Source organism: Myotis lucifugus, unplaced genomic scaffold (assembly GCF_000147115.1).
Source record: "Myotis lucifugus unplaced genomic scaffold, Myoluc2.0 scaffold_90, whole genome shotgun sequence".
Lineage (NCBI taxonomy): Eukaryota > Metazoa > Chordata > Mammalia > Chiroptera > Vespertilionidae > Myotis > Myotis lucifugus.
The window spans coordinates 2277491-2302757 of NW_005871138.1; the positions used below are offsets into that span (position 1 = coordinate 2277491).

The following is a 25267-nucleotide window of genomic DNA, read 5'->3' on the forward strand; positions in this document are numbered from 1 at the left end:
TCTGTATCCTGGGCCTCTAACAGCCTGGGCGACGGAGGCGGCCTTTGGGTGGGTGTAGCAGGCAGATGAAGGGAAGTCGGGGAGTGAGCTCTGAGCTGGTGCAGACAGGCTCCGTGGTAGCTTCTCTGTGTCCTTGACTCGATGCCACGTGCTTTCTGACTGCTTTTCTGGAATCCGTCTGGGTGGGGCATATGCCCACATTCTCAGCTGGGGGTTGGTCAGAGGGTGGCAGGCAGGATGGGCGGTGCTGCTCCTGCCTGCGAATCTCCTGTGCATTCTGAGCCTTTGCAGCCGCCTTCATCTGTCCCCTTCTTATGTTTCCAGGACACTAGAGGAGGCAGGGAAGGAATTCCAGAAATGCAAACTCGCCTTGGCCTGTGTGGCTCAGTTAATTGGGCATCATCTTGAGCACCGAAAGGTTGTGGGTTTGATTCCTGGTCAGGGCACATGCCCAGGTTGTGGCTTGATCCCTGGTAGGGGGTATGCAGGAAGCAGCTGATTGATGTTCATCGATGTTTCTCCCTCTCCCTCCCTCTGCCTTCCTCTCTCTCAAAATAAATAAAAAAATCTTTTTTTTTAAAAAAAGACTTATCAAAGAATACTAAAGGCAAAATCATTTGCATTTAAAGAAGGAAAAGAAAAAGAAATGCAAACGCATGGAATCTGGCCCAGTTGCTCTTATAAAGAGCCCATGGCCGAGGGGGGTGGGGGCAGGACCTCGGCCCAGTGAGTCATCAGCAATCGGAGGCCTTTGCCTGGGACTGTGGTGAGGAGCTCGGACTCCTCTTACCTGAGTGAGAGGACACAGATGTAATACCCAGGGCTAATCTGTTTCCCTTCCCAAAGGCTGGCTGGCTGGAAGGTCTGCCTCTTTTTCTAGTTTTCTCTGCCTTTCCAATTTACGCTCCAGACTAGGTTGAGGAAGAGTGAAGAGTGACGCTTCTGTGATCAATGAGAAGCCCGGCTCCCAGTTATCAGGGTGTTCTCAGAGGGGCTCGGCGTCTCTCGGGTACAAGGCCTCTCTGATGCGGCCTTGGAGTTAAAGCGCAGTCTGGCCAGACGGGTGCCACTTGCTCTGCTAATACTGAGATTGAGCTCAGGACAGTAACCTTTGGCGTTCGAGATTCCCTGACAATGGGGAGCTCCACAGACAACCATCTGGCTGGGACGGAGTTTCTTAAATACTGAGTAAACCTGCCAAGTGTTTTCTGGGGCTGCTATCTCCCAAGTCAGCCCTTGTCATCCAGCCGAGACAAATGACAAAAATGTTTTAGGTCTTTTCCCTCCCATGTTCTAAAACGTGTTGTTTGCGAGTTGTTTGTTCGCCCCTGTAATGCCTGGTCTGACGAGGGCGGGACGGTGTCTTCCAGATCGAAGCAAGGCCGAGATGGACTTGAAGGAGCTGAGCGAGTCCGTCCAGCAGCAGGCTGCCCCCGTGCCTCTCATCTCTCCCAAGCGGCAGATCCGCAGCAGGTTCCAGCTCAATCTTGACAAGACGATAGAGAGTTGCAAAGCACAACTAGGTACGTCTTTGGTTTGCTTTCATCACCAGCAGCAGCATCATCATCATTTGTGGGGACACCACCCAGGAGAAGTCAAAGGTGGATCCTGGCTGCTTTGAACCCTGAGTTGTTTGCTCGACTAACACATATTTCCACTCGTGGCAAAATATTTCAGATTGGCTAATTGTTCGGACAGGGTCTTTGAACTCCTCCGAGTTTGTTCTTAGGCTGTGGCAGCCTGCAGATGCCAGGTGCAGGTGCTGTAGGAGCGGACTGGTCCTCCCGCGTCTGCCTCTGTGCACCGTCTCAGTGCATGTCAGTGTCCTGGCATCAGGATCAGGTTTGCCCTGCCAGTCTCCAACACAAAGCCTTCTCCTCCAGACGAGGCCTCCTCACCCAGCAGACCCATCCTGCCTCTGTACCTATAGCCTCCCTCCCTCTTTCCCCACGCTGTCTGCCTTCAGCTTGGTGTCACCTCCTCCAGGAAGTCTCCTCCGACTGCTCTCCCTATCTGCCCACCTACTTGGATACGTCATTGCTTAGAAGCAACAGTGGTCCCTTTCTGTGGGGGTCTCCCTCCCAGTCTAGGCTGGTAGCTCTGGTAGCTCATCGAGGGCAGGGAGGTCGCCTTAGGAGGATTTGCATTCTTCAAGGTACTTGGTCTTGTGCACATAGGAATGCTCTGGGATATTGGTTGAATAAGTAGATAAAGGAGGGCATTTATAAAGAAGTAGGGGATGGCTGGGCCTGAGAGAGCCACTCCATGTGAGGTTTATGTGTTGGTGGGGGCCTTGGACCTTTGGGTGAGCAAGGAGCTGTGGTTTGGAGTCATCTGGGCTGTGATCAGAGAACATTCCTTGTTGGGTTGCCTGTTTGATTAGGACACTGATTGGCAAGGATGAAGTCTTGCAGTCCATTTAAATATCTCTCCTGATTCCCTGCACACATGTGGTCTAACTCCTTGATTTATTATTGTTGTTGATGAGAATTTTAATATTTCCATTCATGGAGTGTTTCCTATGCACCCTGCATGGTGCTAAGGAAGCACCTTGCAGAGATTGTCCTGGGAGATCAAGACCATTATTAGTCCCATTTTGCAGGTGAAGAAACTGAGGCTTAGAGAGGGAGGTCACTCGTTCGGGGTTACACAGCGAATGAAAGCAGTGGGGCAGGATTTGAATTCCTGTCCTTTGGGCTCTAGCACCCAAGCTTTTCCTGTCACGCGTGTGGTCATGCCCTCCTGCTTGTCCTCCTATGTCTGACCATTAGCTACAGCAGCAGAAGCCCTTTACCTCGCGGGCCTGTCAACCAGAGTGGCCAGGTCTGTGAAATCGCCTGACTTGTGAATTGGGCAATAAGTTCCAAATTAAAAAGCAAGAGCAAACAACAAACTACCCTGTGGGCCCAACCATTGCTTCCCAGATAGAATGTGCTGGTGGTCAGATGTGGCTCCCGGGCTGTGAGTTTGCAGTCTCTGCTTTAAGGCTTTGGCTGGACACAAGGTGAAGGGCCTTCGTGCTTTGGGAATGTGTGAGAACAGCACTGGGTGAGTCAGGAGCCCAGGGTTTCCGCCTTACCTGCCTTGGTTTTCTCTGTGTCCTAGGACAAGGGATTGCTCTAGGCCTCTATTTTCTATTCTGTAAAATGGATCAGTTTTTTTTAAAACATTTTTATTGATTTCAGGGAGGAAGGGAGAGGGAGAGAGAGATAGAAACATCAATGATGAGAGAGAATCATTGATTGGCTGCCTCCTGCACGCCCCCGCAAGGGATCGAGCCCGCAACCCGGGCATGTGATCAGATTCGAACCTGGGACCTTTCAGTCCGCAGGCTGACGCTCTATCCACTGAGCCAAACCGGCCAGGGCAAAATGGATCAGTTTTAAGTGTCTCTCTGATGTTCCCTTCCATCCCTCCCATTTCCCGTATCCCAATTAGTTATCAATACTGCAAAGATTTAGCTCCCGGATTTATGTTGTTTGGTCCCACGTTGTCTTTGGAACCCTCTCCGAACACGGGTTCCATTTGTCAGCAGACTTCGGGGGCACCTGGTTCACTGTCACTGCCCCAGGCCAGTGTGACGCGATTTGAAATGTTTTCTTTCTTTATTTCCAGCGTTTGGCGTGGGAAATGTTTGCGTTTTTGGTCCTGCTCTTTATGTTGTGACTACGCCTCATGCTGGGTTTTCTTTTTGAATTTAGGCATAAATGAAATCTCGGAAGATGTTTACACGGCCGTAGAGCACAGCGACTCGGAGGACTCTGAGAAGTCAGACAGTAGCGATAGTGAGTATATCAGTGATGACGAGCAGAAGTCCAAGAATGAGCCGGAAGACGTGGAAGACAAGGAGGGCGCTCAGGTGGACAAAGAGCTGTCTGCTGTCAAAACAAAGCCCAAGCTGGCCAGCCCGGTGGAGATTAAAGAGGAGCTGAAAAGCGCTTCGCCCCCCAGCGAGAAAGCAGACCCAGGCTCAGTCAAGGAAAAGGCGAGCCCCCCGCCCGAGAAGGACTTCTCGGAGAAAGCCAAACCAACGCCTCACCCCACAAAGGATAAGCTGAAGGGGAAAGATGAGACGGATTCCCCAACGGTCCACTTGGGCCTGGACTCTGACTCGGAGAGCGAACTTGTCATAGATTTAGGAGAAGACCATTCTGGGCGGGAGGGTCGGAAAAACAAGAAGGAACCCAAAGAACCATCTCCCAAGCAGGATGGTAAGTGCCGATCCCAGTTCCCGGTTTCTTGGTTTGGTTTCCAGTGCCACCATTCCTTTGTGTGACCCTCTAACGTCGTCAGCACAGGAGACAGAGCAGAGCTGTGATTGGCTCACGGTCACCTCGCTGGTCATCTGATAGGACCAGGGCTTAAACTGGGCCTGCCCTCCCCTCACCTGCTCAGGACTCGGCATGGATGGTTTTGAGTTGAGAAAAGTCCCTTAGAAAATAAGTTGCTCCTGGTAGTCAAGTTATTCTTCGCCTAAGCACCTTCTTCCCTGATATGTTTTTTTCATTTTCCCGAAGTATTTGTCAACATTTAGACATTTGACAAGATTGAAATTGTTAGGAGTGTTCCCTTGGAAGAGTTTGATAAGTTTAGCTCCCCTTCCTTCCCCTCATGCTGCCCAGGCACCTCAACGTGCGTTTTCTTACCAGAACGTGAGACCATTTGGTAGGTGGTGCCAGGATGGCGAGCACTTCTTGGGGCCCTAGAATTCCAGGGGGCACTGCGCGGTACACACCCGAATCGGTCTTCACCACCTTTGCACTTAACCCACCTGATGCCGGGGGTTTTCAGCACGGGCGCTACTGGCCTTTGGTGCTGCATCGCCTTGTCCTGTGCAGCGGGGGTGGTGAGCGGCATCCCTGGCTGCTCCCCACTGGATGCCCGTAGCACCTGCCCGGTTGAGGCCATTCAAAGCGGCTTGACATTGCCAGATGTCCTCTGGAAGCAGACTCTGCCCGGTGAGAGCCGCTGCCTGAGTCTCGGCAGTGCCGTCATTGCTGCCGTATAGCCTGGACCAGCCGTGGCCGCCGAAGCCGGCGGAGCCCAGGCATGTTGACAGACCCCCAGAAGGAACGTGTGAATGATTTGCAGGGTGTCCTTCCCGTGGACAAAGCAGTCCACGCATTTTTCAGTTGGGGTGGCAAATGGGTCGTGCGGAGAACCCAACACGCCCAAGAAAGACTGGAGAATTCCCTGGGGCCCAGGAGAACCTTGCCTGAGGACACAGTAGAGACGGTAACCATCAAGCTGTAGGTACTGTGTGAGGAACTTGAGGGACTGCGGGTTTCAGTTTTGACTGTGCCCATCTTCTGATAGGACCTAGCTCCTGACCCAGGCCCTTGAGTAAGATGTGATTCTATGCCCCTGGGCATTTCAGAGCCCGGCAGCTTGAAAGGCAAGTCGGGGATGGGCCTTGAGAATCTGTCCTCGGTGGTTAATCAGTCGAGCTGCTCTGGAACCTGCATCCTGCAGGTCATCACAAGAGGCCGAGATGTCCCTGGATGGTGCGATGGAGGGAGAGGGAGCATTTGGGGGCACAGGAAGGATCAACCACCACACCGTCCCCGAGCCATCTCTTAGATTTATGGATGGTGTCTGAAAAATGAGACCATGTAGCGAATGGGGTTTGAGGGACCTCCTCTGCTGTTTCAGAGGGAACAGTAGGAGCAGCCTTTGTTCCACTTGAGGGACTAGTTGGGTGCAGATGGGAGTGCTCCTATGAATGTTGTATTTATACTGTTCCTTTCTTTCCGGAACAAATCTTTCGATTGATTGGTTTTATGCCTCTTCCTCTTCCAGAAAGGATTTGACGAGAGTACATAATCATGAGATAAAGTTGGGTTTTCATTTTTGCTGTAAGCTCCCTAGCAGTCAAAGCAAAAAGGGAAACACAGTCCCTTAAAAGGTGTCACATTTTCCAAAAAATAAAAAAAATCCATTGATTAGATGAAGTAGACATCTGAGGGAAATTTCTTGCACTAACATCTGAGGGAAATTTCTCCAGGAAACCCCCGAGTGAGTGGTGGATTAAGCTGAAGATGATTATAAAACATTATTCAGTCAGAGCAGGTTCTTACGGGTGGGGCAAAACCGACTGGTCTTACATCCAGAGCCCCCTGATGATGGTTTGGTCTTGAAGAATCGGCTTCATGTCGAACTTTGCATTTAGAGCATCTTTTCAATGATGTGCTTTTACTTATAAATTTATTAAAGTGAAGGGCATTTTGGAGTGTGCTGTGGTGACCTCCAACTCACCTGCAGGTAGGAATGCAGCTGGTGTGTAGGGATCCTCAAATAGTAAAACAGCGTTTACCGCTGGTGATCTCAGGCAGAGGCAAAGGGAGTTCACTTGGAGACCTTTGCTCTGCTTACCTGTAACATCAGAAATTCCCTTCCTTCTCTTACAAGGTCCTGTATGCACACGGCAGTGACCAAACTCTGGAATAAGTAGATGAGCTTGATGGGCGATTCCTGGTGTGCGGGCCTTTCAGAGATTCACCCTTTATTGGGCTACAAGTGATTGATCAGACGCTCTGAATTTCTAGGACAGATGGAATTTCCCACAGCTTTTTTTTTCTTCTCTATAAATCATCAGAATCTCCTAGAAACGAAAATATTTTAGTGTCTGAATGATAACCCCCAAAGAGTACTTGGAGCCTGGAATCTTTTCAGATTGCACACTCCTGGTTTTTATTTGGAAAAGCGGGCCAGGCATGATTCCTGCACAACTGTTACCATAGGCAGAGCCCCGAGAGAGAACAGGACCCTTCCTGTGGTTGCCCTTTGCTCTGGGGAGGATTCGGCTAGCTAGTCAACAAGAACAGCATATTATTTGGTCACATGGCAGGAAAGGGGAGGTATTGAAGGCCCTTCTGCAGGTTGGACATCCTGCTGGCCCCCTGCCCCCTGTGGGCTCTTAGTAGGGCCTGGTTCCAAGCCACCTGTGCTAGAAGGGCAGAGGCTCTGGGGCCCAGGGTCGGGTGTCCTGGAAAAGGATTGGGGCTCCTCACTGTAGGAAGAGTTCCCCATCCAGCCCCACCCTGTGCTCTTGCCCTTGAACTTGGCTGAGGATGAGGAGGGCCAGCCAGATGTGATAACCACCAAGAAAGCCCCCAGTCAGAAAAGTCAGCTTATCTTTTCTTCTCAATTTCCTTGGAGATCCCCAAACCCACAGCTCACCGAGCACCTCCCTTAGAAGAATAGCCAAGCTCAGATCTTCCCCAGGTGATATCAATCTAAAAAGACAGGCGGAGTCCTCATGGAAAGAGGTTTGGTGTTCAGGCACATTGTCAGGTTGAGGTGCTGACTTGCACCTGTGCTTTGTGTGTGATCCTCGGGGACTCCTCTCCCCGGTGGCTGGGAACCCCTTTACAAGTGGCACCCTCACATGCTCATCCCCTTTGCAGCACTCAGCGCTCCTGACTCTCATCTGCTTGCCGGCCACTCCTCACTGCCTACCCTCAGTCACCGCAGTGCAATGCTCCCTGTTCCTAAGTAAATCTTTCCGCTCCAAATTCTCATCTCTGCCTGTTGAAATGCTACTCCCTGGCCCCACAGCCCAACTCCTCCCAGAAGACATACCCCATAACTCGACTTTTCTCAAACTTCAGACTTTCACGGTGGTTGTTTGTTGTCATTCCCAAATTCTGCCTGTATAATTACTGACTTAATATTTTTATTTGAAGCAAGCTACTCTTTTAAAAAAATCTAAGCCTATTTTAGACTTAAACGTGCCACCTCACAGTAGCAAAAGTAGTAGTGTGTGCTATACCTAAAATACAAGCCAGGAGAAACACAGTCAACACACAAGCCAGGCTCTGGAAGTCTAGGTAAATACCACTGTGTTGGGAGGGCTCTGGTCTTGGGCGGGTTCCTTTCGAGTTAGGTGTCAGGGCTTCACCATGCTGAGACTGTCCTGGAGGGACTCGGGAGAGATGACAAGGATACCTTTACTTCGAAATGATTTAATGTGACTCGGTGCTTGGGCCATTGGGAAGCCACCGGGTCTCCCAGGCACCTGCGTACCTAGCCAACGGGCTCCTCTTGATCTCTGGATTCAGTTGGGCTGGGTCTTTCTCAGGTGCTTACCCAGGTCTCACTTTGGGAAACAAGACGGTTGCAGCCAACCAGCCCAGGAGTTGATGGGCAGCTTGAGGGCAGGGCCTGGGTCACCTGTTTCCCCCAGGGGCCTTGGCATGCGTGTGCTCCTGGGCATGCACTGAATTTGCTGGTCATTTCTGGCCTTAGGTTGTGTCCCTGAGAACTTGCTGGCGTAGAGGCCCTGCCGGCAAACCTGACTCAAATCCACTCTTTGTTTATTTTTTCCACGCAGTGACTCTAGTTGTAGCTAAAGCTCCACCACTGTCCACTACGGCCGGCAGCCAGTCTCCCCCCGAAACGCCGGTCCTCACCCGCGCGTCCTCCCAAACTCCCACAGCTGGTGTCGCGGCCACCACCAGCACCACGTCCACGGTCACAGCCCCGGCGGCCACCGCCACCGCCACCATCACGGGAAGCCCAGTGAAAAAGCAGAGGCCGCTTTTACCGAAGGAGACTGCTCCGGCCGTGCAGCGGGTCGTGTGGAACTCCTCAAGTAAGTTTCAAACGTCCTCCCAAAAGTGGCACATGCAGAAGATGCAGCGCCAGCAGCAGCAGCAGCAGCAGCAGCAAAGCCAGCAGCAGCAGCCTCAGTCTTCCCAGGGGACGCGATATCAGACCAGACAGGCTGTGAAAGGTACCAGCTCCCCTTCTGCTCTCCGTGGCACCCCGGCCCTCTGTGCCACATCGACAGGAGACACAAAACAGAAACCGTTGTTTTGTTTTTCTCAGTTCCCCTTCGTTTCCTGGCCACGGCAGCCCCAAGGCCGTGCACATTCCACTTGGCATTATTTTTAAAAGTTGTTTCGCAACTCGCATTTTTTACATTTGTTTCCATTTTTTTTTTTTCATTTTGCAAACAATACATGTGCATATTCTCGAGATACTGACACACGTCTACTGTTCCGATCGACTGACCTTTCATTTTATGCGTCTCAGCGGCCACTGTGAACCGTACAACCTTTTTTATGCATGTATGCATATATATTTATACATATATATGACTCTTCATAAAAACACTACTTTTTTTTTCCTGTTTTTCTTTTTTACAACATGAAAATGGTACCATTGTCCTTCACCCATCAGCATGTTTTGGAGGTCTGTCCACGTCAGTACACACAGCGCTCCCTTGCTCTTGCAGACTGCTGCGTAGCGTTCCCTGGTTTGTGTGAAGGCTGCTTCCGGTTTTATCCTGGGAGCAGCGCTGCGGTGCATGCCGTCGTGTGCGTTCCCTGTGCACACCTGTCGTGAACCTTTTGGCGTTATTTTGGAAAGAGTGCAGTGAGAAATTGGTAGCAGAGGTTACCTTAATGGTGAGGAATTAGCCACATCCACAGGAAGAGTCAGCATCAGGAACCAGTTGCTGAAGATGCAGAATAAAAATTTCTTCTGGCCGTGCAGGGTGCTCCATCTGGAGCTAACAAAGGGGATGCCCGTTTGCTCAGCTTTTGTGAGCGCCGGCATAGATCTTACTCCACAGGGCACCTGCATCTAGACCAGGGGTGGGCAAACTTTTTGACTCGAGGGCCACAATGGGTTCTTAAACTGGACCGGAGGGCCGGAACAAAAGCATGGATGGAGTGTTTGTGTGAACTAATATAAATTCAAAGTAAACATCATTACATTAAAGGGTACGGTCTTTTTTTTTTTTTTAGTTTTATTCATTTCAAACGGGCCGGATCCGGCCCGCGGGCTGTAGTTTGCCCACGGCTGGACTAGACCCTTGAAGGTTGGGCTCCTTCACTGAAACTTGTGTAGTGAGTGCACCCTAGTGATTAGGACTCTTTTTTTTTTTTTTTAGTTTTTCTCTCTCTCTCTCTTTTTTAAATTGACCTTAGAGGGGAAGTGAGGGGGAGAGAGGGAGAAATATCGATGTGAGAGAAACATTGCTCCTGCTCTGACCAGGGATCGAACCTGCCATCTGCTGGTACAGGATGGCGCTCCAACCAACTGAGCCACACCGGCCAGGGCTAGTCGGACTCTTAGGAGTAGCATCAGGACAGGATGTTAAAAGGCAGCCAGCCAGATCTTGCATTGGGCCCCCCAGTAGAAACCCTTCCAAGACTGGGGAGCAGGAACACTGGACGATTGCACAGGCAAAGTTGGGGTACAACTGGTTTGATCTCGCTGTTTAAAGTGTTGATCGGGTTCTGAGATAGAGATGGCGGGTCCCAGGCTTCTGCCTTCGGACCCCAGGAGCATTCCGAGCTTAGGCAAGAAGAAGGCCCAGTGCTGTGGTTCTCCATTTGCAGGTTGTCTTGTGTCAAAGACCAACAAAGCTGGACACTAGTTGAAGTGGGAGGGACAGAATTTAATCGCCAATGTCCTGCTGCAGTAGGGAAAGAAGTCCATTGTGAACTTTGATTTGTACAGAGGTGACTGGGTGTTTTAAAAGGAGGACGAGGGAATAGCAAGGGGGTGAGTGGGGACTCAGTAGAGTCAGGGAAGTGAAATTTTACAAAAAGTGGGAGGTGGGGTTGGTCCATGTGAAACCACCTGAATTTGCTGACTGGTACCTATCGAAGCGAGGCCCTTCTTCCCACAGAGCTGGGAGACGGGCCTCATCGGTAGGTGTTGGCTGGAACAGCCATTTATTTGGGTGGCCTTGAGTTTTCTCAGGGAGGCTGGGGTCACCTGAGGGATGCTGCCTGGAGCCGTTAGAGGCCATGTTAGGCTTGTTGAAGTCTTTACTGACCACGTTCGAGGATTAGTCGAGAAAGGGCGCGGAGCAGCCTGGCTGGAGTTCGGTTAGGAGATCATCTCTGTCCCCTGAGAGTGAAAGCTCGCAGGTGTCTGTCTATCGGTTTCCCGCCCTCACCACAGCTGCGCGTGGGGACCGTGGGGACGGCCCTTCCTGCAGCCGGGGCTGACCGGGACCCTTTGTTTCCCCAGCTGTCCAGCAGAAGGAGATCACGCAGAGCCCGTCCACCTCCACCATCACCCTGGTGACCAGCACTCAGTCGTCGCCCCTGGTCACCAGCTCGGGGGCCACCAGCACCCTGGCCTCTTCAATCAACGCAGACCTTCCCATCGCCACTGCCTCGGCCGACGTCGCCGCGGACATCGCCAAGTACACTAGCAAAGTGAGTGCCGGCGGGCACCGGGCGGGCGGGCGGGCGGTCAGGGGACCCGCTTCCTGGCGGGTACTGTTTGGGTCACGACCCCCCAGCTCTCAGGGGCTGTTGAGGAGGGCAGACCCCGTTTTCACTGAGGAGCTCCAAGACGGAATTCTCCCTTTTGGGCCTGACGTTGGACCTCCGCAGAGAAATGTAGACTAGACTGACCCTTACTCCGAGAGGGCTCAGATCCTAAAGTCTGTACCTCACAGGACAACGATGGCCTAGAACCAGAATTACCCTTCAGCCCGAGTCGCTCATGACGGACAGGTTTTCCTTAACGGCGGGAACAAGTTTCTGATCCTTCAGTTAACAAGACTTGGGGTTGGTTTGTTTTGCATTTAGAAGCCACAGGGAACCAAAGTGACAGAGGCTTAAATGTGAGGCATGCAAGGTATGATGCCCGCACCTAGTTTTTTCCAGGAACCAAGAGGACGGGAAGGAAGGCCCTCCTCTCTCTCTCTCTCTCTCTCTCTCTCTCTCTCTCTCTCTCGGTGTTTTTCTTTTCTCTCTTGATTTGCCAAGCGCTCTTATGCTCTTGTTGAATCGGGCGAATAAAACATGGAGATCTCGGCGACCTGTGCGTGTGCTCTGCGGTGATGCGCAGGCACGTTCCAGCAGACCACTCGGTGGTGAGAACAACCATCCGACTGCCAGCCCCAGAAGGTCAGGCGCACAGTAGGTGGTTGGTGCTGAGCTGCCGAATGGGTGCCTGTTGTTTCCTAACTTCTCATCGTGGTTGTGTCACTGTCAGTAACGGTTAATAGTAGTGAGTATTAATCTAACGATGTAGTAAGTTAAGTAGGTAACTATAAAAATGTACTCTTTAAGAGTAAGTAAATTGGTTACTAGTGAGTAAACTATTACGTTTATAGAGAGAATGGGTGGAACTAGTTAAGAACAGTTGTTTCTTGAATTCTTGAAGTCTTATTTATGATAAAGAGTTGCTGTTATGTTGTGTTAAAGGTAGAATCTTTTTCAATTCTGATGGCATGAAACATACAGACCTAATGTTTTACCAGTGAGTTTTTGTTGTTCATCTAAAAAAATTCCTTCTCTCAAGGAATTATGTTAGTTACCTGTTGCTGCGTAACAGATCGCTACAACTTCTCACAGGCTTCTTATCAGTTCGTGTGGGTCAGGCTCACTGGGTCCTTCCTCAGGCCTCTGGCTGCGCGCAGTCCTAGGGTCGGGGTTTCGCCTGAAGGTTTCCCCACCTCAGTTCCCAGCTGGCTGTGGCCTGGAGGCCCCCCTTGCTGTGTGGGTCTTCCCCACATGGCAGCTCGCTCCACCAAAGCCAGGGAGAGAGAGCCTGCGAGCAAGATGGAAGTTTCCATCTTACGTAGCATTGTCACAGGCATGACACCCACGACCTTCTTCATCGATGAGAAGGTCACCAGGCCGGCCATCTTGGAGTCGGTCATACTGGCTAAGATGACAGCGGCAACAGCTTATGTGTGCATGGCTTTAACTGTGGGTTCCACACTGTTAGAAGCACTTTTTGTATGTGGCTTAGTTTTACTCTTAATGACAAATGGATGGGGTGTAAGTACTGTTACCACCCCCATTTCATAGATGAGAGAACTGAGGCCCAGCGAGGTTATGCACCTTGTCTAGGGTCACACAGCTAGAGAGTGGCTGGGCGGGGATTTGAAGGGTAGCAGCCAGGATCTAGACCAGTGATGGCGAACCTTTTGAGCTCGGCGTGTCAGCATTTTGAAAAACCCTAACTTAACTCTGGTGCCGTGTCACATATAGAAATTTTTTGATCTTTGCAACCATAGTAAAACAAAGACTTATATTTTTGATATTTATTTTATGTATTTAAATGCCATTTAACAAAGAAAAATCAACCAACAAAATGAGTTCGCGTGTCACCTCTGACACGCGTGTCATAGGTTCGCCATCACTGATCTAGACAGTGGCTTTGAGCTGGTTTGTGAATTCTCATGCAGCCTGCTCACCACACGTGTCCGGTGTTCCCGCAAACTGATTGTTCTTGCATGTGGCTGTCTTCAACCAGTCCTACTTAAGATGCAGTGTGGCTCAAGAGGTAATCAGAATCTAGTCTTGGGGATGACATTGTAGTATAGCTTCCCCTTTTTGAATAAAACGCATGAATGGTTATAGAGTTCGCAGTGGGAAGATTCAAATGTCGGTTATTTTGGGCCATTCTCAAGATTTTTGTCTTACCCATTCACCTCCTGAACTAGTATTGACTTAATATTTTTATTTAAATTAAATTTTATTTAAGTTGACTTAAAATTAAATTTAACCTCACCAGATACCATTCCTTGTCCATTCTTTTTGTCATCGAAGTGTTAAAGACACATAATGGCACCAATCTGAGACTTTCTTCCTAACCCAATCTGTAGGGTTTCCAGAGAATTGAAAGGGGAGTCATTTTTTCATTACTGATTTGAGAAGATCCTGGAATTGCCCAAATGGTCTCTTTTCTGCTTGCAATTAACGCGTGTATCACCTTCCGTTGATTTGGTCCAAGCTGTCTATTTACAGATGAGAAAACTGAGGCCAGGATTTGGCTAGTGGTTTTCACGGAGCCAGCGGCTCCTGCAGCCATTACAAAAAAAAAGTTTTTGCCCTAACCGGTTTGGCTCAGTGGATAGAGCGTCAGCCTGCGGACTCAAGGGTCCCAGGTTCGATTCCGGTCAAGGGCATGTACCTTGGTTGCGGGCACATACCCATTGGGGAGTGTGCAGGAGGCAGCTGATCGATGTTTCTCTCTCATCGATGTTTCTAACTCTCTATCCCTCTCTTTTCCTCTCTGTAAAAAATCAATAAAACATATATATTTTTTTAAAAAAGCAAAATGTTGAAAGCTTGCTACATTATCAATTAAAAAAAAAGTTTTTATTGGTTTTAGAGAGTGAGGAAGGGAGAAGGATAGAGGGAAACATCGGTGCATCCATTGGCTGCTTCCTGCACTCCCCCTCCTGGGGATTGAGCCCGAAACCTGGGCATGTGCCCTGACCAGGAGTTGAACCTTTTTGGTGCATGGGATGACGCTCACCCATTTAGCCACACCAGCCAGGGTTCCCATCTCCAATTTTATTGTTACCTCCTGCCTCCCCCTTTACTCTTAAGCAAAATTGAGGGATGAACTTTCTGATAGCAGTTTTCTTTGCTGTTAAGAAAATGGACATGGTGGCATGTTTTTGGAGCCGATGAACTTTCCTGTCTCCAGGGTGACCCCGAGTTAAAGACCCAGATTTGTGTGTTTTGGCAGGAGGGCGCTCTTGATGAACGTAGAGTTCTTGGCTATATTTGGAAGTAAGAGTGAAAGTCCGTCCACAGATTCATGATTTCTTTAGAATGGAATGTAACCATGGCGTTCGGAAGGGATTGAATTTCATCCATTTTCTAAAGTTTTCATGTAAAGCAGTTTCGTTCTCATACTTTAACGTGGACGGTGCAGTGGGGTAAGGAGGCCGGGCACAGCGACGGACCCGCGAAGCTGCATAAAGCAGTGTTTTTGCTGGCAGCGTCCCAGTGTGGCCGCAGCACGCGGGGAGCGCCCCATTTGGGGGTCAAGTTGGGGTTACCGTTCTGGGGGTTGGCAGGATTTTCACAATTCCATGCTCACGTGAATTTATTTTTCTGTGAAAATCAGATAAACGGGTCTTTCTTTATGAACACCTACTCTGTGTGGCAGGGGCTGAACCACAGGCTGCACGTGGTTTTCTCTTTAATCCTCGTGCACACTCTACGAGGGGGCACTGTTCTTGTCCTTGTTGTCTGCAGGGGAAGCTGAGGCTGGGAGAGGGTGGGTGGTAAGAGGTGGTGGTGGGTTCAGATCTCGGGCATTAGATACCAGGGTGCTCTTTGTCCTGCGCTGAAGCTGCAAAACACAGGGGAGACCTGGCAGCAGCCAGGCCACGCCCGAGACCGCGTTTGTTCTTCTGTCCGCTCCTCTTTCCCCGGGATGCTGGAGGGTCAGCTGGCACGTGGGAGGTAGGGGGGCAATTCATCCTGCAAACGTACTTGGTCCTCAGCTTTCTGTGTGGATGTGAGCTGATGTCACACACTCGCTGGTGCGCTCATGGGTCCGATAGTTACACAAACTGGAAAGGCAATGCCCTAATCAAAGGCATTAAGATAACAAACCAGCCGAACCGGTTTGGCTCAGTGGATAGAGCGTCGGCCTGCGGACTCAGGGGTCCTGGGTTCGATTCCAGTCAAGGGCATGTACCTTGGTTGCGGGCACATCCCCACTGGGGGGCGTGCAGGAGGTAGCTGATCTATCTCATCGATGTTTCTATCCCTCTCCCTTCTTCTCTGTAGAAAATCAATAAAATATATATATATTAAAAAAAAGATAACAAACCAGCCACACCCACACAATAGACTATATTATTGGCCCATAAAAAGGCATCGAGTACTGATACACCTTTGGGAACAGATAAACCTTGAGAAGAGTGTGCTCAGTCCAAGAAGTGGGTCCCAGAGGACCACACACTGAATAATTCCACGTATGTGAACTCTCTGGATTCAGCTAATCTGAACAGATAGGGAGCAGATTAGTGGCTGTCGGGAGCCTGGGGGTGATGGGCATCTTGGTGGGGGCGGGGGTGAAGGTTAAGGGGGAGTGGAGTTTCTTTTTAGAGTAACGAAAAGGTTCTAAAATTGATTGTGGTGATGGATGTAGAACTCAGTATGCTAACAGCCACTGAATTGTACACTGTAAATGGGTGAATTATAGGGTTTAGCAATGATCCTATATAATAAAGAGCTAATATGCTAATTAGACCAAATAGCCAAATGACCTTCCTGACGTCTTTCCTGACGAAGCCAGGGCCGGAGGGAAGCAGCCCGGGTCCCAGGTGCCTGTGGGCCGCCCGAGGAAAGCCAGCCCGGGTCCCAGGTGCCTGCTGGTGGCTGGAGGGAAGCCGTGTCAGCAGCCTGGAAAAGAAAGGCCTACTCTTGCACGAATTTTCGTGCATCGGGCCTCTAGTATCTCAATAAAACGGTTTTGTTTTTTAAAGGGAAAGAATTGAACAGCAACAGCAACAAAACAAAATATCCCCCCCTTGAACCCTGTGCTGGCTACTCCAAACGCTCCTGGGGGCCGTCGACCGCTCGAGCGTAGCCTGTGGCCATAGAAACTAGCTTTATGGTTGTGAACTTGTCCTGGCAGATGGGACAGGGAACGTGTGGGTGGTCCCCACCCTGGTTTATATCAGGGTCTCTTACCTCGGCACTAGTGACCCTTGGACTGGGTAATACTGTTGTGGGGGCTGTGCTGTGCACTGTAAATGTTCAGGGCGCCTCTGGATTCTACCCACTGGATGCCAGTGTCGTGTCCCCGCCCCCCCCCCCCACACACACACTGCTCCCTCACCAGTCGTGAGCCCCCAGGTGAGACCCGCTGCTTCACGCAGGTGGAGTTTAGAGGAGTGTCATCTAGAAAAGCCTCGGGAAGTGATTGCCTGAATTGTTTCTCTTTTTATCTTTCAGATGATGGATGCAATCAAAGGAACGATGACAGAAATATATAATGACCTTTCCAAAAACACTACTGGAAGCACAATAGCTGAGGTCAGAGATGACGGTTAACTCCCTGTTTGCTGCGCGTGTTTTGTGGGCCGCTGGAGGATGGGGCCGTGAAGAAGCTTCTCGGGGAAATCCCTCCAGGGCCTGGCCCGGTCGCCAGGCTTGCTCCGCTGATGGGAGTTGTTGGGGAGGGTGTTTCTCATTGAGCCAGAAGGCTGATGCTGTCTGTGATCAGTTCATTTTTCATAAAACCGCCCAAACCAGCGCCTGAGTTAATGCACTGATGAACCTTGTGCTCCATGCAAAATTGGCTCCTTGGTCTTTTTCTACAAGAGATCCTAGTTGTCTAAGAATGGGTGGTCCGAGCCTGCACAGTTTCTGTGAGGGCCTGGGGAATCCAGTCGTGAAACGCTAAAAGGCCCACTTACGAAGTGACCACTTGTAAAAGTCGGCCTCCACGAACTTCTCTCAGGCGAATTCCCTGCGAGCCAGATGCAGAAAGGGCACCAGGGGAAAGAAGTGGCAGGGTTTCTTGAGATCGCTGAGGGACACGTAGAAGGTGGGAATCCCAGGCAAAGTCATTGCCTGAGGAGGGCCTGGCGGGCCCAGCCTGGTGCTCAGGCGAAGGGAGAGTCTTCAGGAAGGTGCCTCGGGAGGCCTCGGCAGAGCGCAGTGTGGCTAGCAGGCGTAGGAGAGGCCCCAGGAGAGAGCAGCGAGTCACGTGGACATTGAGTTTTCTGAACCCATGTCTTGTGCACTCGGGTTAACGCACTGGCCTCTCTCTGGACGGTAGCCGTGTGGAGAGCAGCTGAGATCCAGGCTGCCTGCTCTCCTTCACCACCTGACGTTGAGCTGACACCAGGGAGAGGTCGGGCTCCTGGGCTCCGCGGGTGAGCGGCTCCCAGACCTGCCCTTTACGTCTCTCTCTGTCATTACAGATTCGCAGGCTGAGGATTGAGATCGAGAAGCTTCAGTGGCTGCACCAGCAGGAGCTCTCCGAGATGAAACACAACTTGGGTGAGGCCCGGGGAGGGGTCTGCCCCCAGCAGGGTCGGGGACGGGGACCATCCCTGAGCCTCTGGAGTCAGGCCCGATGTGAATTGAGTCAGATGTGCACCAGGGGTTGTCCCGCTCCTGGGGGGCCCACCGGGGGGACCCAGGCATGAAAGCAGGTATTAAAGCCGCTCCTTTCTTCTGGAAAACACCAGCATCAACAAAATAACGGTAACAGCAGCACCCACAGCTCCGACTTACTAAACTCTTAACCTAGAACCAGAAACCTTCTGAAGCACTTTTTCGTAAGTTAGCCAGTTTAATTCTTACGGGAACCCTTGCGACAGAGGGCTCTCCGGTCCCAGTTTTCAGGTGAAACTGAGGCACAGACATGCTAAGGCAGATGTTCAAAATCGTGCCGCCCTGATTCACATCCAGGCTTGCCCCCCGAAGCGCTGACTGTGGAGTATCTGACTAAGTTTTGAATGTTGCCCGTGCAGCCCACGCTGGAGACAAAGCTGCCCTGTTGGTCCCTGGATTAGATGGACTGCTGTTCCACCTACCATTCTGTGTAAATATTGGTAGTTATTTTTTCCCCCAGAGGTAGAGCCTCTTTCTTCCAGACCCTCATGTAATATTAGTCGCAGGGACAGGATGCTGGAAACAAACGGAGGCTGTCTTTGTTGGGCAGGCGTGCCCAGCTGTGCCCACCGGCTCCCCAGGGATAGAAGCGGAAATCACCCCCTGCAAACTGAAATCCTTATGAGGCCAACCAGAGGAGCAGCCCTCCACTCTTTAGCGTGTTACCATCAGGAAGTTGTTGCTTCTTGTTTTTCTAGTCAGGTCAAATAACCTCTCTCTCTTTTTTTGATTGGTCATCTTCACCCAAGGATATTTTTCCATTGTTTTTTATTTTATATATATTTTATTGATTTTTTACAGAGAGGAAGGGAGAGAGATAGAGAGTTAGAAACATCGATGAGAGAGAAACATCGATCAGCTGCCTCCTGCATATCTCCCACTGGGGATGTGCCCGCAACCCAGGTACATGCCCTCGACCGGAATCGAACCTGGGACCTCCCAGTACGCAGGCCGACGCTCTATCCACTGAGCCAAACCGGTTTTGGCATTCCATTGTTTTTTAGAGAGAGTGGAAAGGAGGGAGAGAAAGAGAACATGTTTGTGAGAAAGTCACATCAATTGGTTGCCTCCCACACGTGCCCGAAAGAGGGCCGGGGATAGAGCCTGAAACGGCTCCTTTACAAGGGATTAATTTTCCTTACTGCTCTGTTTAGGAGGGGGTCCTTCTTTAACTTCAGGAAGAGGATTTTGAGGAATTGGGGTACCATTTATTTTAATGTACAGGTCTCTCCCAGGTGAATTGCATATGGACTTATTGTCTAAAGTAAAAGTAGAAAAATCTCAGTAGATTGAGCAGTTCGATCGTTGACCTGTTAGTGTAATGATCAACCACAGTGCCCTGTCTCCATTGCCGCTAACCACACCAGAAAGACAGCATGTCTGAGTTCAAGTCCCAGCTCTGCCCTTATTAGCTGTGTGCCTCAGTTTTCTCATCTGTGAAAAGGGTATTATAGTAGTACCTCATAGGATCAGTATCTGGATTAAATGAGTTAAGATTTCAAAAGTGCTTAGAACACTCTCTGCATATAGTAGGTGCTGTGTAAGTACTCAGTGGAAAAAAAGGCTGGTGCTTATGGTAAAGTTCAGAGTAAGTTTAGTGGCAGTTGTTTTGCGGGTTTATTTGAAGGCTTCCCACAGAACTACTGTGGTGCTGCCTTGATTGCTCTATCATTATTGAGATAATGTCCTGTTACTGTCATATATGATGAGGCAAATGTCATGCCATTGTGACACCCGCCCATTTTACAGATGAAGACGTTGGGGCTCAGGGAGGGAGGGGTGTCGCACAGCCGGGCTATCTCTGAGCCGGGGTTTGCCTCAGATCTGGTCTGAACAACCCCTGCCCGGGCCCAGGGACAGGCAATGGAGCCAGTGTCCTCTCCCCTCCTCTGCCAGAGCTGACCATGGCGGAGATGCGGCAGAGCCTGGAGCAGGAGCGGGACCGGCTCATCGCCGAGGTGAAGAAGCAGCTGGAGCAGGAGAAGCAGCAGGCGGTGGACGAGACCAAGAAGAAGCAGTGGTGCGCCAGCTGCAAGAAAGAGGCCATTTTCTACTGCTGCTGGAACACCAGCTACTGCGACTACCCCTGCCAGCAGGCCCACTGGCCCGAGCACATGAAGTCCTGCACCCAGTCAGGTGCGGCCACGCGGGGCGTCTCCAGCCCAGCTCCCCAGGGACCACAGGCCACAGGAGGCTGACTCGGAGGGGGGCCTTGCCCAGCCCCTCGTCCTTCCGTCACTCAACACACTGTCTCTCTTTCACTCACACACACACACACACACACACACACAGCAGCGTGCACACACGGCAGAGACTACAGGTGCAGGTTTTGGAACCTCTGGATTCTTTGTGTTATTTGCCCAAGTGTGGGGCTTGCAGTGCCAGCCCAGATGAGTTTAGTTTCATGCGAGTTGCAGCGGTTCCCAGCGGGGAGCCATGTCTGTGTCCTGTCCCCACGGCGTTGGCGGTGACTGCAGACATCTGCGGTGGTTACAGCGGAGGGTGGCTACTGGCATCTAGAAGGTAGAGGCCGGGGTGGGGGCACAGGGTGGTTGCCCACGCGGAGCATGATCTGATCGGTATCTGTCATGATACCCAAGTGGAGAAAGCCTGCCGTTTAGGGGACCCGGGACTCAGGGCTTTAAGTCGTAAGGATTCCCGTTCTGGTGAAGGAGACGTCTTGGTGTGGAACTGATCCAGTCTTGCAGTCTCTTTCTAGCACGTGGCACGCGGTCTCAGCCAGGATCCTCCGACAGGAGACACTGTCCCATTAGAATGGATTAATACTATTTTAAAAACAGTGTTTACAGCTAGCTTTTATTCATGGCAAATAATATTAGCTTTATGTGCTTAGAATTAGAAGTGTCCATTTTAAGTATTTAAATGTAAAAGTCATCAATAATATGACAAGGTAGTGTGTCTGTAGATTGGCAGGATTTTCAAAGATGACGGCGTAAGAGGCCAGGTTTGAGAAGCACCTTCAATAATCTCCCGTTAAAAGTTGTTGTTTTTTCTAAAAAGACGAGTTTAAACCATACGTTGCTGTGTCCTTTAACCTTCTTCAGGGAGATTTCTTCTTATAGTGACTTTGAACCTCCCAGGTTCTGGAATGTGTCTGATGACCCCTTGCGTTGTTACGCGACGGCCAGAGTGCCCTTCTGCTCTCCTTTCTTTGCAGCATCTTAATGTCCCTCCTCCCGAAATTGTCTCACATCCCTAGTTTTCCAGTTGTCCAAGTTTCTTCTGTCCCCCGAGGCTCCATGCCTGACCATCATGTTGCTTTTCACGTGGATTTCCCCGCCTCCTCTGGAGGAAGCAGTTGCATGGGGCTAACCTCGTTCTGGAGCTAGAACTTAGGAAGCTTGTCATTCTAGGTGAGCAGTAGCTGGCTGCTCACTTGGGCCTTCATTTATTCTGTGAACATGCTTTCGTCTCCAGAATCATTTAGGAAAACACAAATTCCTATAAGCGTGACCATATTTTCACACAGGTCTGGATTCCAGCTTCTGGAAAACGGGAGGTCTGGCCCCCTTGGGGGGTGGGTCCTGTGCCGAGCCGTGGTCCCTGAAGGTCCGGAGGCCACGGCACTTGGCTTACTCGTGGCTTCTCTCCCCTTCACCCCCAGCTACCGCCCCTCAGCAGGAAGCGGATTCCGAGTCGAACACAGAAACACTAAACAAGTCCTCCCAGGGGTCCTCCTCCAGCACACAGGCCGCCCCTTCAGACACAGCCAGCGCCTCGAAAGAGAAGGAGACGTCTGCTGAGAAGAGCAAGGACAGCGGCTCGGTGAGCACCCGCACGCCATGGGGCGACGCCGATTCCCTGGGCCAGGAGAGTCTGTTCCTTTCCCCAGGCCTGCCTCCCCGAAACTCGCCCGTTGCAGTAGATGGTCCGTCTTCAAGGTGGGGCAGTTAGACTGTGGGTGGGGACGGGTCTTAGCAGGTGTTAGCAGGTCGCCTTCTCACCGGCGGGCACCCGGGCGGGGGCAGAGGAGTATGGAGTCCAAGGTGACCCTCGTGTGACTCGACAGCTGCTCCCGGCGACGCCAGGTTTAGAACAGCGTTGTCTAGGAGAACCTTCGGTGGTGAGGGGCTGCTCTGAGTCTGCGCTGCCCAGTCTGCAGCCACGAGCCACACGGGGGTGTGAGTTACTCTGATGCCCATAGTCACATGGGACTCGAGGCTGCGATGGGCAGTGGAGGCCGCATCTCTCCCTGCCCCGCGTGGGGAGTGTCCGACGGATTGTCTGTCAGCAGCATTGTAGGTGGCACGTGGGTCATTTTCTACATTTTTGGTCATAATGACTTTATTTCAGCGTGTGTGAGGAGAGAAATAAGTCATTATCCCACCAGTCAGAACCCTCTGATTCCAGTGATATTTCCTCGTGAGAGGTTAATGTGACATACAAGGGAATGGACACAGTTTGGGAGGAATAGACTTCCTCTTTGGAGATGGCAGAGCTCTGGAGGGCTGGCAGGCCACTGAGCGGAGGTGCGGAGGCAGCGAGTATTCTGGGAGCTGAGGCTGAGGGTTGAGTCAGGGCCGCCTGGGGCTGTGGTCCAGCCTGTCGGGCTGGGGACAGCGCACAGGTAGGGGGCCACCCCCGCTGACCTGCCTCCGCTGCCTGCGTCACCGGGCAGAGGGCACAGAGGTGCCTCGGGGGCAGAAATGAGCACCCCCAAGGATCCCTGGACTCCCCTGGGGGCTCCATGGGCCCCGGTGCCGTGAGTCCATCTCTCTCTCTTTGTATTTCTAGACCCTCGACCTTTCTGGCTCCAGGGAGACGCCCTCCTCCATTCTCTTAGGCTCCAACCAAGGCTCTGGTACGTTGCCCCCTGGTGGGTGAATGGCGCGCTCATTCCACGTGGGCAGAGGGGAAGCCATTTCCTTAGAGAGAACTTGAAGGGTTAAGGGATGTCCAACTGCCGTGGATCCTTAGGGATCCTTGGGGGTGCCCTGGGCGGGTCAGTGGGGGTGAGGGAGTGGCTGGGCAAGGCAGCTGTCAGACACCTCTAAAGTGACCAGTGTTTGCCTGTACAGTAAGTCCTCACTTAATGTTGCCGATAGCTCAGTGATGGCGAACCTTTTGAGCTCGGCGTGTCAGCATTTTGAAAGACCCTAACTTAACTCTGGTGCCGTGTCACATACAGAAATTTTTTGATCTTTGCAACCATAGTAAAACAAAGACTTACATTTTTGATATTTATATATTTAAATGCCATTTAACAAAGAAAAATCAACCAAAAAAATGAGTTCGCGTGTCACCTCTGACACGCTTGTCATAGGTTCGCCATCACTGCGATAGGTTGTGCAACTTGAAGCGAAACGATGTTTAACGGAACCGGTTTTACTGTAGGCCAGCGGATATAAGCAGTTAAGACCCCACGGCCTCTCGTCAATCTTGTAATGAAGTGAACAAAACGGTGTTATTGAGGACCTGCTGTGTTTACTTACTGGGGACCCACATAAGACTTCATCTGGACACAGGGGGTTCCCTTGTGGACCTGGGTGGGTAGGAGATGTGCTTTGGGGTCGGGCAGCCCTTCTGCCCCCAGGGAAATGACCACGATAAATGAAGCCGAGGGAAACTATTCCCAGCACCTGTGTTTGGTGGATGAGGGCACGCGAGCCTTTAGGGAAATGAAGAAAAATTTTAGGTGGATGATCTTTCTGTAAAAACCGCTCCTCTTAGGAATAAATAAACTGGCAGGCTGTATTGGGAGATTTTCCAAGACTGAACTTTGGTTTTTCTCTTCTGTGAGATTTGAGCTGTCCTCCTTTCTGGCCCGAAGGGTCTTTGTCCTATACCAGTGGTTCTCAACCTTCTGGCCCTTTAAATACAGTTCCTCATGTTGTGACCCAACCATAAAATTATTTTCGTTGTTACTTCATAACTGTAATGTTGCTGCTGTTATGAATCATAATGTAAATATCTGATATGCAGGACGGTCTTAGGCGACCCCTGTGAAAGGGTTGTTCGACCGCCAAAGGGGTCGCGACCCACAGGTTGAGAACCGTACCCTCTAAACCTGTGGGTCATTCCAGAAGGCTTCCCAGAAGGTATCTTCACTGAGGACAGTTCTGCTTAATTTAAGGTTTCTCAGCTCTAAGGTCTCTCTCCGCTGGATAATTCAAAAACTTTCTTGTGGAGGATGCAGTGATGTTCATTGTTAGTGTGGCATGAGCTGATTTTAGGGAGACTATGAACTTGGCATTGAATGCAATTGAACCACCTGTTGAAAAAGTAACTCCTCCCACCCCCACCCCCTTCCATTCCTGATAGAATCTCCGAGAACAGGTGCATTTTGGTGCTAAGATGTCTTTTGCATTGCTTTGATATTTTGTAGTCCTCTTTCTAACACAGAGAGAGCAGACTTTAGACCTGAGCAGCATGGTATCCACTTAACAAATTAATACTACAATTTGCTTTTCACTGTGTTTGTTTGTAGAGTTGCCTTCTATGTATGGGCAAGTATTAATGATTTTCTACCTTGGGTGGTGCTATAAAAGCATCTGTTTTATTTAAGTTTAAAAATGAGTTTGGCCCTAGCCGGTTTGGCTCAGTGGATAGAGCTTTGGCCTGCGGACTGAAACGTACCAGGTTCGATTCTGGTCAAGGGCATGTACCTTGGTTGCGGGCACATCCCCAGTGGGAGATGTGCAGGAGGCAGCTGGTCGATGTTTCTCTCTTATCGATGTTTCTAACTCTCTATCTCTCTCCCTTCCTCTCTGTAAAAAATCAAGAAAATATATTTAAAAAAAAAAGATTGGTAAAAATCCTTTACAAAAAAAAAATAAAAATAAAAAATGAAAATGAGTTTGTTCTTAAAACATGAACTAAATAGTATGTAGGAGGATTGTGGGTGTGTCAAAATTGTGCAGGTGGTGTGAGAAAGGCCCACGTTGGAGAAACGCTATTTCAGATGGGGGGCGCTGTTGAGGTTGATGAACAAAATACAGCAGCAAAGTGGTGGGATCCACAAGGCTGATGGGGAATGACTGATGCCGAGGTGTGTAGAATCTGCTGGAATAAGCCGGGTTGTAGACAGGACTGTGGTTGGGAGCTGCATCGTATTCCAGTTCGGAGGCGAATGAGGTATATCCCAGCCCAGGGGTCAGCAGACTCTGTGAAACTTAGGGCCACATGTAAATACATGGGCCCTGCCGGGTGGAAGCAGACATAGATAATACGTCAGCCAGCGAGTATGGCCACGCTCCAATGAAACTGTTTGGAAAAATAGTCCTTGGGCTGGATCTGGCCATCATTGGCTGACTCCAACCTAAAGCACACAACCCAAGACGGTGGGAAAGAAGGTTCTGTTTTATAGGAACTAAGTAACCAGCAGGAGAGAGGAGGCAGGATGCTCTGGTAGATGCTGGGAAGAAACTCTGGTAGGTTTGGTCCAGGTG

At 50.6% G+C, this 25267-nt stretch overlaps 1 protein-coding gene across 10 annotated transcripts in view; it reads left to right on the forward strand.

Moving 5' to 3' along the window:
* ZMYND8 (zinc finger MYND-type containing 8) overlaps nucleotides 1-25267 on the forward strand; it is a 111638-nt gene that overhangs the window by 80816 nt on the left and 5555 nt on the right. For 7 of the 10 annotated variants that reach the window (XM_023756170.1, XM_023756169.1, XM_023756172.1 and 4 more), the window contains 9 exons: nucleotides 1371-1523; nucleotides 3702-4211; nucleotides 8333-8734; nucleotides 10990-11180; nucleotides 16689-16769; nucleotides 17663-17741; nucleotides 19755-19994; nucleotides 21484-21644; nucleotides 22614-22680. In XM_023756170.1, coding sequence (XP_023611938.1) covers nucleotides 1371-1523; nucleotides 3702-4211; nucleotides 8333-8734; nucleotides 10990-11180; nucleotides 16689-16769; nucleotides 17663-17741; nucleotides 19755-19994; nucleotides 21484-21644; nucleotides 22614-22680 — 1884 coding nt within the window. The remainder of the gene's footprint in view (nucleotides 1-1370; nucleotides 1524-3701; nucleotides 4212-8332; nucleotides 8735-10989; nucleotides 11181-16688; nucleotides 16770-17662; nucleotides 17742-19754; nucleotides 19995-21483; nucleotides 21645-22613; nucleotides 22681-25267) is intronic. The other 3 variants (XM_023756177.1, XM_023756176.1, XM_014458058.2) reach the window with 2 other exon arrangements.